Genomic DNA, 13,874 nt, shown 5'->3' on the forward strand with positions numbered 1-13,874 from the left:
AATCAACACAACACACAAACCAAAACAAAACCTTTACATGGTGGCGAAAAAAAGACTTACACAAAGTGGAATGATTCGAATACCGTTGGCATTCGAACGTGATGCACAAACCACAATTAAAGCATTTGTTTCCTCGTGCGGATGTTTTGCACAAGTTCTATGTCGTAGTTCTTGTCACATGACAAACGGGAGCCAGAAACAACTTCTGTCCTGGTTTTGGGACTGAACACGAAACAGACCAGAACGCAGTGAGTTTAATTATGCGGTTGCCAACTTTTTGTCTGTGTCCTACAAAACACTTGAGGATCAAATATGACAGATATGCGGCAGAATGGTTTTGGTCCACTGCACCGCGCCTTGCTGACCTTTACTGTCCAAAAATCTCCTCAAAGTTAACAAGTTGTTTAATCTGCTCAGTTTGCATTGAGTGACGCCTCAGCAGGGTTTTCTTGGTCTTGGCATCCCTCGGGGCGAATGGCACAAAATGTTTAGCTCCTGAGCCGCACACAGGCTTAGATCCGTTTGTGAGTGCAGACGAGGTGGCAGCGGGGTTGACCTTGATGTCAGGTATGGGTGCGTGAGGGTTGAGGGGAGGCAGGTAGCCAGGCCGCGTCTGGGAGATGTGGTCCAGGAGGAGCGCTCCGGAGCCCCTGCGTTCCAACAGGGCCGCAGACCTTCTCTGTGTAAGACCCTCCAACGACTCCCTGGACCCTGACAGGTTGGCGGAGCGGCTGGAGACCAGCTTGCGCTTCTCTGCTGCTGCTGTCGGCCCCACTTCACCCTGCTTGGTCCCAAACTGAGGCAGCTGGGAGTCTGAACTGTAGTGATCCATCCCGATGTTTCGCCGGCGAACCACATTGCACAGGCTGGACACGGCAAGGTTGCGGAGGCAGTCAGGGATATCTTTGTCCACAGGGGTGGCTTCCGAGGCACATCCCTCTCGAAGAAGATTCTGGTGTGAGGAGGAATGTTGGAGATTGCTGTCATACGACATTTTCCTGCCCAGCATGTTCTTCTGCACTGTTCTGCCTTTATCTGTCTCAGATCCCTGCTCAAGGGACCTCAGCAGTCCAGTGGAATCTTTGACGTCGATGCTCTGGTGGCGGGCCCCGGCCATGCTTCTTCTTGGGAACGGGAGCCCATTGACCCTAAAAGAGAGCTCCTCCTCTGGAGTGATATCTTGAAGCTCCTCAGTCAAGGACGAGGCTTTACTTTGCTGAAGAAGCAGAGAAGGAGGGATCTTCAACCAGGGCTCGGAGTGGAGTCGCTGCAGATGCAGGAGCTTGGCCACTCCTGAGGCTCGTATGGGGCTTGGCTCACGGGTCGGGGAGCCTGGCGGAGATGTGGGTATGCTGGAAGAAGGACTAATGCTTTGGGAATCCTTCGGCCCAAAGAACTGGCTCTCGCTTGGTGGATTACAAGAAGGATGAGGAGGGGTGCAGAGCTGAATTTCAGACGGAGACATGCAGGAGGCAGGGGAGCAGTGCAAGTGTTCCTCCAAATCAGGCGGCGGGGGAACATTCAGGTACTGTTTTGTCATCTGTCGGCCAGAGGGTAGCTTGTCTGTGGTGATTATTATGACCTCCTTGCCCTTGGCTTTACAGGCATCCAAAAGAACCCGCAGCGCGTCTTTGTCATCAGAATTTACGGCATACACCAGGGCAGAGCAACCAGAGTGGTCTTCAAAACTGGGATCTGCCCCACTGGACAACAGCAGAGCCAAAACCTCCACACCGGCACGCTCCAAACAGGCGTGCATCAGGGCGGTCTTTCCCGATTTATCTTGTATATTTGGGTCTGCTCCGCTCTCTAATAGGTACCTGTAAGATACATGGAGTTAAAAGTTTGTTACATGGATCCCCTGTGTCACAACGGTTCTAAACTCAATGGTTTATAATGTACTACAATCCTGTTCAACAATTTACGAAATTTCAATGTAGAAATATAAAAAAAATTCAGGTTCCAGACCAAAAAGGATGGTACCAAAGAGGATAAAAGAAGTGTTTTAATTGCGCAATGGAAAATACTGCTACCTTCATATGACACTTACTTTACCATCTTATATTTGGGCACACTCTGTGCATCAGTGTGGCGGGTTCTGCAGGCCACCATGAGGGGAGTCTCACCACGCTCATTGCTCTCATTTATATAGGCCCCTCCCTCTAGGAGGAGCCGTGTTAGCCTTAGGCGGCTAAGGTAGACAGCCTTTAACAGTGAATTGCCATCAGTGCGCACTTCTGTTGAGTCCTCCATGGTCGTGCTGTCGTTGGAATGAAACTGGGCTAGTTTAGGGACCTGGGTTCCTCCTGTGGAGCAAAAAAAATATAAATTGTTGCGACTGTGCTCATTGTGTGTATTGGGTTTTTCTCGAACGTCACTGCACACTACAGTGCCTTATATTATTTTTTTCTTTGCAACGCTGCATGTGGTAGGCACACTCCAGTGGCACAAATGAGCAGAACTGGTTACCTAATGAATTATGTAAGGTGCCTTCTTACTAACCTCCTTGCATGTGGTCATCATTTACATTTTTAGTGTACACGTACCCCTGTATGCATTGTGAATGAAACAGCCCCCCAAAAAAGGACTTCGGTTTCACCTTCGTGGCTTGTGCCTGCAGTTCAATTCCAGACATAATTGGACTCCTTGGTGAAAAAAGCGCTCCTCAGCCAGGTTTTGAAAAGATTGAAACTTGTCCGCCTTCGGGTCCGTCTGTGACGGCAAGCGCTTCTAAAGGCCATTGTTCATGTGGCCTTGTCTCACAAAACCGCTCTGCAGTCTATTAGAATGTCATATTACTGAGAGTATGTGTGTTTGTGTGTGTGTATCAGAATTATAAATACTTACATGATGGCAAACATTGGCAAACAGGTAAAGTGTGTAGGACGATGAATAGTTTGTCATCCTGAAAAGATGCCAAGCTGTAATGGCGTTCTCAAGGTGTCTAAAAGCAGGAGAGGAAAAAATGACAGCCTAATATTTATAAGTAATTAGAAATAATCTAGATCCATCTAGTAGCATCATGGTTGCACATATTTACACAGCACACACAATACAGTGTGCACAAAACACACCAATTACATGTGAAGTAAATATCATTACAATCTGGCAACGGTTGGACCATATTAGGCAGAGGTAAACATTTTGTCCTTGCAGTTCATAAGCTGAAAGCAGAAAAAATAGGCAAGTGTGAAGATTTGAGTGCCTGTGACATGGAACAAATAGTGATGACTAGACAGCTCGGTAATAGCATCTTGGGTGTTCTTGGTTTGTAGTGGTCCAAGGAAGGTAAACTGGTGAACCTTGATGCTGACCGAGCAAACCCCTTCATTGAAACTGTATTCTCTCAAAGTGTCCACTTTGAGCAGAATATTGCACCCTACCATGCTGTAAAAGTGGTGCTATACTCAAAAATATCAGAAGCAAAACATAATTATGTGCATATCATAAAACATAGGAAGATGTATAGCATTAACAGTGCTACAGTTAATAATAACCATTAGTAAACACATTACATTAGTGGTGGTGAGTAAATTATTTCCTTAGTCTGTGAAGTTCTGAGACTGTAAAATACTTAGTCTGAAGAGTAGAGGCACATCCCACTACTGAGCAGCTGGTTATCTGGGCTCTTGCTGCTGGTGCTAAGAGCCCCCCCAGGATGGCATTTAAAGCCCCAACCCCGCTCTTTGTGAGCCAAGGCCAGGTCTTCAGTTGAATGTGGAACAGAGAGAATTCTTAATGACCGCAGTCTCCCATGGAATAAAGAGCATGGAAAACATGAAGCCCACATTTGGGTTCGGGGCGATGATGGTTGCCAGGACAGCTCCAGTGAAGAGGACCACATGAAGCACTCCATGGACCTGGATGCATCCGAGATGCTGGTGACTGAGTTCTCACCGCATGGCGTCAACCTTTCATTTCTCGAGCACCCGGTAGCATATTTACACGCCCTGCACAGCCAGTCACGTTCATATGAATCAATAAGAAAGCATGCCATGCTAGAATAACTTATGGTATAACTATGGTAAAACACAGGCTTTACATTCATGCATTTACTACATATGTTGTTTTTGACTGCATTTTATTTAATTCAAATGTCATATTTAAGTTGGTTTGTTTTTCTATTAAGTTTATTTCTGAAGCACAACTGAGAACAACGACTTCGGAAAATATACAGTAAAAAAATTATTTACAATTATATTATTCATTATTTCTATTATTTAGAAAATAATCATATGATAAAACTACAATTTCTTCCACACAATAACAATAATCATAAAAAAATATTTATAGTGTTAACTAATAAATATTAAACCAGCAATATTTATTAAAAAGTTAAGTAAAAATTTTGGAAGTTAGTAGAACAAACTTACCAGTGAAACGAATCTCCAAATGACCTCCTGATTTACCCCACGCAATGACCTTGTTAATCCGCTTTGTTAAATTTTTATGGGAATAATGATGGGGAAAAGCAGAAGGGTGCAGGCTAGTGCAGAAGTGTAGCGGTGGGGGCGGGTGCGAGGGACAGAGTGTGAGGGAGAGTGAGCGAGAGAGAGAGAGAGAAAACAGGTGTGAGAGCTCTCAGGTCTGGCAACAAGGAGCCGTGCGTTCATTTTTGAGAGCGAGCGAGAGCGGTGGGGAGGGTGAAGGACACACAAGAGATGGAGATAAAGCGATAAGGACACCTGGGAGAACAGAATCTGTCCTTGCATGTATATGCACTCTGTTTACAGGCAGGGCCGAGCTGTACGTACGAACCGACATGATTGCGTTCATTTGCAACGTCACTCCTCCCTGCATGGACCTGGAGAGTCATGTGCTGCACAGAGGGAGTGTTTGCTGATGCCCACTGACTGAGGTCAAATTCCAATTTTATTTGTCACGTACACAGTCATACACGGTATGACATGCAGTGAAATGCTTTTGCGACAGTTATTGACCACAATATTGCAAGTATTCAAGTGGAACCAATATGCAAATATTGCAAACATAACCAAATACTACAAATTCATGTTTTTAAACATAAAATATGTGTAACAGGTAGGGTGAAGGTGTGAAAATGTGTAAAGTGAAGTTGTGCAAAATTCTGGGGGGATAGAGTCCAGAACTGATTGAAAGTGCTGGGGTGTATTAGTGTTCTGTCCTGCTCCTGATGAGGTGGCAGATGGTCTCCTGAGGGATCTCCTCCCAGACCTGGACTAAAGCATTCAGTAACTCCTGGAAAGTCTGTGGTGCGACGTGACTTTGGTGGTCCCAGATGTGCTCAATTAGAACGGGCAGGCCAGTCCATAACATCAATGCCTTCGTCTTGCTGACACACTCCAGCCATATGAGGTCTAGCGTTGTCTGGCATTACAAACAACCCAGAACATCTCGGTACCTCAGGCTACCTCTGGGAGCACATGGAACCATTTCTGACCCACTGCCAAACCAGTCATGCTGGAGGATGTTGCAGGCAGCAGAACGTTCTCCACAACATCTCCAGTCTCGGTCACATGTGGTCAGTGTGAACCTGCTTTCACCTGTGAAGAGCACAGGGCGCCAGTGGTGAATTTGCCAATCATGGTGTTCTCTGGCAAATGCCAAACATGCTGCAGGTCTGTAAGCACAACCCCGATCTGTGGACGTCTGGCCCTCATACCACCCTCTTGGAGTCTGTTTCTGACCGTTTGAGTAGACACATGCACATTTGTGGCCTGCTGGATGTCATTTTGCAGGGCTCTGGCAGTGTTCCTCCTGTTCCTCCTTGCACAAAGGCGGACGTAGAGGTGCTGCCTCTGGGTAGTTGCCTTCCTACAGCCTCCTCCATGTCTCTTGATGTACTGGCCTGTCACCTGGTAGCACCTCCATGCTCTTGACACTATGCTGACAGACACAGTAAACCTTCTTGCCACAGCTCGCATTGATGTGCCATCCTGGATTAGCTGCACTACCTGAGCCACTTGTGTAGGTTGTAGACTCCGTCTTATGCTACCTCTACCTGAAAGCACCACCAGCATTCAAAACTGACCAAAACATCAGCCAGAAAGCCACACCTTTATTGGGGATGTCTTGCTAACTGCCTATATTTTTCACCTGTCTATTAAGTCACTTTGATGGGAGTAGCAGAGCCACACATCAGGTTCAAATGATCAACTTCATTGGCAGACTCTTAATATTAGAAGCTCACACGTTACAGGTCTTTTTGTCAATCAAACATGGTCACTCATTGCAATAACTACAGCAGTCCAAAATGCAATTAAAGCCACTCAGTCGTGACACATTTCTTTTAAAACTTCCAGCCATCCTGTAAATGCTTGCCCTTTATGTGACTTTGGCATATACCAGACTCCTCCTTCTGTGAACAGAGCTCATAAAAAGGTTTAACTGATTTTGATTTCTTTACCCTCCACCATTGGCCCATTTCATCATCATTTTCATGCCTCTTTGAGCTAGAATTTTTAATTAAAGGGATCAAAGCAAAGTTATTTCTTTTCAAAAGGAAAGCCGGATTGCTTGGAGCTACCTCATTCTGATCATGTGCAGCTTCAGATACCCTGACCACTGAAAATTTACACAACTTGTATGTTCTGTTCTTTTTTTTTTTTTTTAAATGTCATTTTTTTTATCATTATCGTCATCATCCATGAAGGATCAGGACTTGAACAAGACTTAGAAACAGATCAACAAGAATCAAGCCCCTCCCTTAGCTACATTTACATAACTTTGATGCTGGGGAAAACTTCTCAGCATTTTTTATTAAAGGCAGTCCACTGGAATATTTTTTGACATAACAGAGGTCTCACAGGGCACATCCATCCAAATCTAACATTTAAAAAATACAATGTTTCATGACAAACAACATTATTTTTCAGTGCTCTCATATACTTCAAATCTATACTGAACTCCGTTCTCTTCCTGAAGACCCTGGGGCACACCTGGAAATCTGAACATGACAAAGAGAGAGAAACAGACAGCATATTAAAACACTACAGAGATACACAAGATGTCCAATCCTCCCATGTGCTAAATATGCATAGGAGCATAAATTAGTCTGGCCTTGTCTGGCCTGGTAGTATATGAGCCACTATGGCAGACAAGCACTATTTTATGAAGTTAAATACTGTGGGCGTGACTCAGAGTTGAATTGGAGTATCAGGCCCATAGTGCCTCTGTTATTGGCCCATATCATGTTGCACAACAAAGCACAAGTCACTACTGAATTCAGTAGAATTTTTAACACCACTTTATTAATTACACAGACAATGGGTCCCTAGAACGGCAGGACAAAAGCAGTATCTTTTGTTGCCATTGTGATGCAAGACCATTATTATTAGAGCCAGATTGTGTGTTTAGAATTTTGATTGTGATTTGGTGCTTTGTTGTTTCTCCAATAAATAAAAAAAAAACTGAAAAACCTTTTGGTGATTCAGCGAATCCATTTAAATTTGTAATGTAACGCACCTGGGAATGACCCACTTCACCATACATCACTACTTTTATTTATTTAATAATAATAAAAAAATGCTGTTATATGTAACTCCTACATATGCAGCTCCTGCATGAGTGAAGCATACTGACGCCGTGAACGGTGTTCAGTGCAGTGGAGTTCAGAGATGCGGGTTGGATGCAAGAAGAATGCTCCCACTCACCCTGCCAGTAGACTGTACTTGTCCAGATCAATGTCGGGAAGAAAAGTGTCGCTGTCAAACTGCTGCAAAATCCGGGTCACAAAGAGTCGCCTGTGTCCGGGACTCTCCATGGTTTCCTGTTGAGTGTTAAACATGCAGTTTCTTTTCTTTTAGCACATTTAAGCTTTTCGTGGAAGAAGACTGTATAGGTACGTGTGTGAAAAAAGATTTCAAGGGTGAACCGACTATTGTTTTGGCGTCCTTGGGTAATACCTGTTGCCATGACAACAGACTTCAGCGAATTGAATGTGTGTGTCATGTGGGTATACAGGCAGCTCTGAGAGATGAGCATGTGTTTGTGAGCACACACTTGTGCTGAAAGGCCTGCAAGAAGTGTTTAAATATTTATATGAAAAAAAATCAAAAAATTTTCAATAAATAAAACTAATTATTACCACAGGCGGCCTTTAATGATGAGCCAATATTGTTTTAAATGACCACAGTTGATTAGGTGACAAGATTAGGTGATGCAGATGTCGCAGAGCAAAAATTAATTGAATGATCCATGAGAAAACTATTAGCAACAATATTCATGGGGACATCATATAAAAAAAAAAAAAGTGATCTTCAGAAATTCAGAAACCAGGGTAGAAATCCTGAGAAAAAAAATAAACCAAGAAATTACTTTCAAAATCAATATTAATTTGAATATTCCATTTGTGAATATGAAATTAGACAACACTCTTAATTTCTACATGAAAATGACCTAATATATATATTTTATTATTTTGTAAACAGATAAAAAGATAAATTAGTATATTTTATTATTAATCACAGAATTGAAATCAGAAAGGGCAATAATGAGACTTCCAAAATGATTTGTCCCCTGGCCATTAACAGTCAACAGTGTTCCCTTTCTGAGCCACAACTGACACCAGTCTATTAAGAGTAGTTTACTAGGTTGGTGCAGGTCTGCTGCAGATTCTGGCTCATTCTTCCATTGCAAATTGTTCTAGCTGCTTCAAATTGCATTGGTTTCAGAGCATGGACATTCACTTTGAGCACCCGCCACAGATTCTCAATAGGATTGACGTCTGGGTTCTGTGCAGGCCACTCAAGGATCTTGGTTTTGTATTCTCGAGCAACTGTTGGACTAATTTTTTATGCTTTGGGACCTACAAGGCGATTTTTGCATATCCTCCCTTAAAATATCAACATGATTTTCATTTTACTTGGTGCCATGCACCCGAGCAAGGCTGCAAAACAGCCCCACAGCATGATGCTGCCTCACAAACGTGTTCCTTGAAACACTGACTCCAGAAGAGTCTGGTCAGAAACAATCATCTTGGTAGATGCCCGGGCTCCTTGCTGACATCTTGCTGAATATTTTCCTCTCCAGAGTTCTGGAAATATTACGCTTGTGGCCACGGTCAGGTTGGTTTCTAACAGGATTTTGTCTCCTTGTACTTGCCGATGATGCAACGTACAGCAGTTCTAGACATTGTACGGCATGAGCCTCAACTTCTTCTTTCCGAGCTCCAGACTGGTTTCCTTTTTCTTTGGTATGGTGAATAACAGTCGTCCCTCTCCTTCCCTGGAGTTATTTTATGCTGACTGAATGTTGTTAGGAAGCCATTTGATGGCACATGTGTGATACAGGGCTTAATATTATACACTGCCCCAATTTTTTTATATTTGATATAAAGCAAGCCAAAGAATTTATTTTATATTACAAAATGTACCAAAAGCTACTAAAAAGCAACGGTGAACGTTTCCAGATTTTCAAAATCTGAATCCTACACTGTACCGGTGAATTTATACTCCATAAAAATGGGACAGTGTGTCACTTGAAATACTATAACGCAGAGCACAGTTCTGCAAAGGATTTCATTGTATGAGTGGAAGCCGGACCCGGACAAGCCTGGACAACGATGCCAAGAGCTGCTGTTTGACCAGCACTGACCCCACACTGTTTCCCTCAAAGTCGCACTGGGATATAACTAATATTAAATTGCACAATATTTGAAAAAAAGACACTTATAGGCTCACCTTGTACAGTGAACTGCCTCCAATGACCCAAACCTGATCAAGTTCGTTTGCGAGCTCACTGGTGTCCAGCAGGCGAAGTGCTGCGCTGAAGTCCGAGGCCAGGTAGTGGGCTCCCGCGGGGGGCTCCCTGTCCACAAAAATTACAAATGTGGAAACTAACTGAATATCACAAACCAAAGCCCTGAAAACTTAGTTTGGACCAGGATAAAACATGCACGTTAGGCCATAATGCTACATGACATGAGACTGAATCCTGATTCCAATGTTCCACAAGACAGAATTTAAACCTTCCCGGAAAGCTGCTGACTCTGCTCATTGTGTTTCTCAAGCAACAAATTCACTATTTTAACAGTAACACTATAGCATGATGGAACATTTTCACTTATAAAAACTGACAGGATAGTGAATTCTTGAATGATACGCTTGATAATCTATCATCATGTCTGGTTTGGTAGTGGGTGTGTACAAGGGGGTAGTGGATTTATTTATGGGTGACATGGGCAGCATCCTTTTTTTTGGTATTTTACATCAACAATGCAGACAAGACTGAATAATTTCAAAATAAACAGCAGTGAGACTCTTACTTCAGCTCTCTGCTGAGAACAATGTTGATCCTGTTCTTAAGGGGCCTGTTCTGCGCTGGTATGGAGAACCACGTCTTCCTGCCCATGATAACAGCATTCTTCTTCCCTATGCAGCCCCACACAGACACGCACACTGTTCTAGTCAATCTAAATAGGGATTCCAACCGTGTTCAGAGCAACCGCAGGGATTTTTGATCCCCAACAACTATTAAATAAATACACACATATTACCCGGTTGGTTCTAGATTTTTTTAATGATCATTAGAGTCAGAATCACTTAAGCAGTGTACCTAATAGTAAAATAATTCAATAAAAAGATTCCTAAAGTAAATAATAATAGCATTTTATCAAAGGTTAACTTTTAGAATTTTTAAAAAAGGTCAATGGATTTTCATTTGTGAGCATGTCACAGTGTTCAAAATACCTTCTGTGGCAGGAGTCATCGTCATCTTCTGAAAATGCTTAAACTCATTACTGCAATAACAGGTGAAAATGGATAGATAACAGATAAATCGTTGGAAATATGTGTTAATATTAATATAAAAATAAAGTCGCTTTTCGATCCATAGCTTACACGCTCGCGATCGAAAAAGTATTCATTATTTATTGCTTGGACAAGGCAATGCATAAAATGCATGCAATTAATTCAGTAAATACGAGCTGTCGTCGTTTTTATTAATGAAGCGTGAAGGCTGTAGACATTTCTCCCAGGGAGCTCACCTCAGTCTTATCGGATGCCAGGGAAGATCCCCGTTTTTCCCGATGCCCATGTCCGGGCACACTGCGACTATGCAGTTCAGCATGCGCGACATGATCCGCGTGTTTTTCCAGTGGCGCCTCTTCCTGCCTGGTACTTCGCGCCAGCGCAAACAAACGCGCTCCTCCGGGTGTGACGTCACGCATGCCGCCTGGCGCAGATGTATGAACGCGTCTACGGGAGCGAATGCGTCAACAGAGCCGCCATCTTGGGAGGGGTTTAAATGAACGAACGAATTAAAGCACCATAAACCGGCAAATTTGAGAAGAGATTTTTTTCAATGTGAATTGATAGAGAAGCAGTTTTGGAAAATATATCAAAATTTTATGTATGAAATCCATTCGAAATAAACCTAAACTACACTCCTACCTTATGCAGAGCAATGCAAAAACAAGCAGCTCAAAAAGGGCTAGCAATACTCAATGAAAGACCCTTTTACCATTTATACATTTGAATTTGGGCATTTATCCAAAGCAACAGGAATTTATATGGATTTGTAAAGAACTATAGACAATGAACTATACCCAACCCATTCAGACAAGGAAAAAACTTTTTTTGAAAGATGAACATCTATTTACATGAACCTCAGATGGAAAATATAACTATATACAGGGCAGATCCATACAAAGAGGCAATATATAGAGCTATCAGCACAGAAGCTGCGCATTTCCAGTGTGGTGGGGGCGGGAAGACAGATGTTCTGGTCTGTAACATAAATAACGTTATTTGTCGAACACAAAATTTGGTACAAGATGCCAAAATAAAATCTTACTTGTGAAAGGTTATGCCTTGATCTTTCGTTATTACAGCCATACGCGGCGCAGAAGTCCCGCATATTCGCTCGGACCGTCAGAGAGGCGTGGTTGAATGAGCTTGGAACCCCGTCCAAATATGGCGACGCCATTGTGGTCTTCTGTACGTACTTCTGAGAGGCTGACTGCGACATCTAGTGTTTATATATCTATGTTAGCAGGAGATACGCCCTCTAGCGGTTGGAGTTCAAATGCAATTCAAATTCACGTTAAAAAAATATTTCTCCTAGTGCGTAGAGGGTGTAAACATGCTGTACAAAATGACAAAACCAGGCATAAGAACAGAATTGAGCAGAATGAATGACAAGTCCCAGTCCTAGGCTGCAGGCCCTGGGAACGTCCTGGGAACAAAGGTCGCTCTCAGGAACAGTGAAGCAGTCATCAAACTTCGGGGACAGAGAAAGGGAGGGATCCTGTAGAATCCGTCCTCCCGTCCTCAGAGTTTGCTGCTCTGCACAACACTGAGTAATAATGAGTAATATTCATTATTAAAATTCCACTGAAAGACATTCAGACATGATATAGTGAAAGTGAAGTGATTGTCATTGTGATACACATTGTGATTCCTCAGTCCTTATTGACATGATACCACCATGCAGTTGCTGAAGATTTGTCAGCCGCACATCCATGCAGCGAACCTCCTCTTCCACTCCACTCATCTTCCACTTTCCATCGTAAAAAACTCTATTGGATTGAGATCTGATGACTGTGAAGGCTGTTAGAGTTCATACACAGCAGCACAGCACACAGTGAAATTTGTCCTCTGCATTTAACCCATCACACTGAGTGAGCAGTGGGCAGTCATGACAGGCGCCCGGGGAGCAGCGTGTGGGGACGGGGCTTTGCTCAGTGGCACCTCAGTGGCACCTTGGCGGATCGGGATTTGAACCGGCAACCTTCTGATTACGAGGCCGCTTCCTTACCCGCATGTATGTGACAAATAAAATTTGAATTTGAAAATTTTAATATCAACAATTTTCTGTCTTCCAACTGTGGTGAGTCTGTGTAAATTGTAGCCTCCTGTCCTTGGCTGACAGGAGCGGTGCCAGATGTGGTCTGTAGCCCAGCTGCTTAATGTCTGTGGACGGAGAAGGTATTCACTGGCCTAGCAGGTGCCTTTGAGCAAGGCATCGTCCCCACACCCCAATCCCCAGGCGCCTTTCAAAAAATGGCGACGGGTTAAATGCAAAGGCCAAATTTTGTTGTGTGCACCATGTGCTGTCCACACAACAGGCACTCACTAGATATTCTCTTGTTTTTGGACCATTCTCTGTAAACCCAACAGACGGTTGTGTGAGACAATCCAAGTGGACCGCCTGGCACCATCAGCCATGCCAGTTCAAAGTTGGGGGGGGGGGGGGATGGGGGGGCTGTCATGACCCGGTCCGAAAGGGGTTACTCCGGTCCAGGATCCTGTTGTCCTGTGTAATGTTCCCTAATTGTTTTCACCTTTGTCAGCAGGGCCGCCTCCACTGATGGTACTGCTGGGGCTCTGAGGACGTAGCCCTTGGAGGGGGGGGGCTCTGTCAGGGTTGACTGCAGCTGGGCTCATCACCAGTGGCCAATTCTGACAATGCTTAAAAGCCAGAGATTTTGACCATGATTACATTACATATTTATTAGGTATTTTGTCCAAAACAAAGGCCCAAAATGCACCAATTCTTAAACAAGTTTACAATTTGTTTCAATCACATCACATTTCTATTGTGCCTTTAATCACACACTTCTGAATGAACTAAAAGGTACAGTGGGGCAGTGGTGGCCTAGCGGTTAAGGAAGCGGCCCCGTAATCAAAAGGTTGCCGGTTCGAATCCCGATCTGCCAAGGTGCCACTGAGGTGCCACTGAGCAAAGCACCGTCCCCACACACTGCTCCCCGGGCGCCTGTCATGGCTGCCCACTGCTCACTCAGGGTAATGGGTTAAATGCAGAGGACAAATTTCACTGTGTGCACCGTGTGCTGTGCTGCTGTGTATCACATGTGACAATCACTTCAATTTATTTATACACCTGTAATTATAGACTTAATAATTTAAGGAGGTCAGCATATGTTACATAACACC

General features: G+C 43.7%; 2 protein-coding genes across 7 annotated transcripts; both read right to left on the reverse strand.

Annotated features, from left to right (window-relative positions):
- Nucleotides 1–45: 45 nt before the first annotated feature.
- ankrd34bb (ankyrin repeat domain 34Bb) lies at nt 46–4,880 on the reverse strand. 3 transcript variants are annotated; one of them, XM_028996948.1, is made up of 4 exons: nt 4,374–4,880; nt 2,848–2,944; nt 2,051–2,306; nt 46–1,820 (listed from the first exon to the last, which is right to left on the reverse strand). In XM_028996948.1, exons 3-4 carry the CDS (start codon nt 2,251–2,253, stop codon nt 368–370), a joined length of 1,656 nt encoding a protein of 551 aa, XP_028852781.1. In that variant the 5' UTR covers nt 2,254–2,306; nt 2,848–2,944; nt 4,374–4,880; the 3' UTR covers nt 46–367. The 3 variants fall into 3 exon arrangements, with proteins under 3 accessions (XP_028852781.1, XP_028852783.1, XP_028852782.1); XM_028996950.1 differs by having other exon boundaries at nt 2,600–2,944; XM_028996949.1 differs by having other exon boundaries at nt 2,051–2,944.
- A 1,820-nt stretch (nt 4,881–6,700) lies between these two features.
- On the reverse strand, nt 6,701–11,913 carry dhfr (dihydrofolate reductase). 4 transcript variants are annotated; one of them, XM_028996954.1, is made up of 7 exons: nt 11,773–11,913; nt 10,964–11,174; nt 10,668–10,717; nt 10,244–10,349; nt 9,660–9,786; nt 7,632–7,747; nt 6,844–6,925 (listed from the first exon to the last, which is right to left on the reverse strand). In XM_028996954.1, exons 2-7 carry the CDS (start codon nt 11,053–11,055, stop codon nt 6,844–6,846), a joined length of 573 nt encoding a protein of 190 aa, XP_028852787.1. In that variant the 5' UTR covers nt 11,056–11,174; nt 11,773–11,913. The 4 variants fall into 4 exon arrangements, with proteins under 4 accessions (XP_028852788.1, XP_028852787.1, XP_028852785.1 ...); XM_028996952.1 differs by having other exon boundaries at nt 10,964–11,207; XM_028996951.1 differs by having other exon boundaries at nt 10,964–11,705.
- Between the last annotated feature and the right edge of the window lie 1,961 nt (nt 11,914–13,874).

This window comes from Denticeps clupeoides, chromosome 11, assembly GCF_900700375.1.
Source record: "Denticeps clupeoides chromosome 11, fDenClu1.1, whole genome shotgun sequence".
Taxonomy (NCBI): Eukaryota; Metazoa; Chordata; class Actinopteri; order Clupeiformes; family Denticipitidae; genus Denticeps; species Denticeps clupeoides.

Bases quoted from the DNA above. Each gene is read 5' to 3' on its own strand.
- ankrd34bb (XM_028996948.1), bottom strand. From the start codon at position 2,253: ATGGAGGACTCAACAGAAGTGCGCACTGATGGCAATTCACTGTTAAAG. The intron at 1,821-2,050 runs GTAAGTGTCATA...TGTATCTTACAG, and splicing joins CCCAAATATAAGATGGTAAA to GTACCTATTAGAGAGCGGAG.
- dhfr (XM_028996955.1), bottom strand. From the start codon at position 11,055: ATGTCGCGCATGCTGAACTGCATAGTCGCAGTGTGCCCGGACATGGGC. The intron at 10,350-10,667 runs GTATTTTGAACA...GGGGCTGCATAG, and splicing joins GATGACTCCTGCCACAGAAG to GGAAGAAGAATGCTGTTATC. The intron at 6,926-7,631 runs GTGAGTGGGAGC...TGTCATGTTCAG, and splicing joins AAGTACAGTCTACTGGCAGG to ATTTCCAGGTGTGCCCCAGG.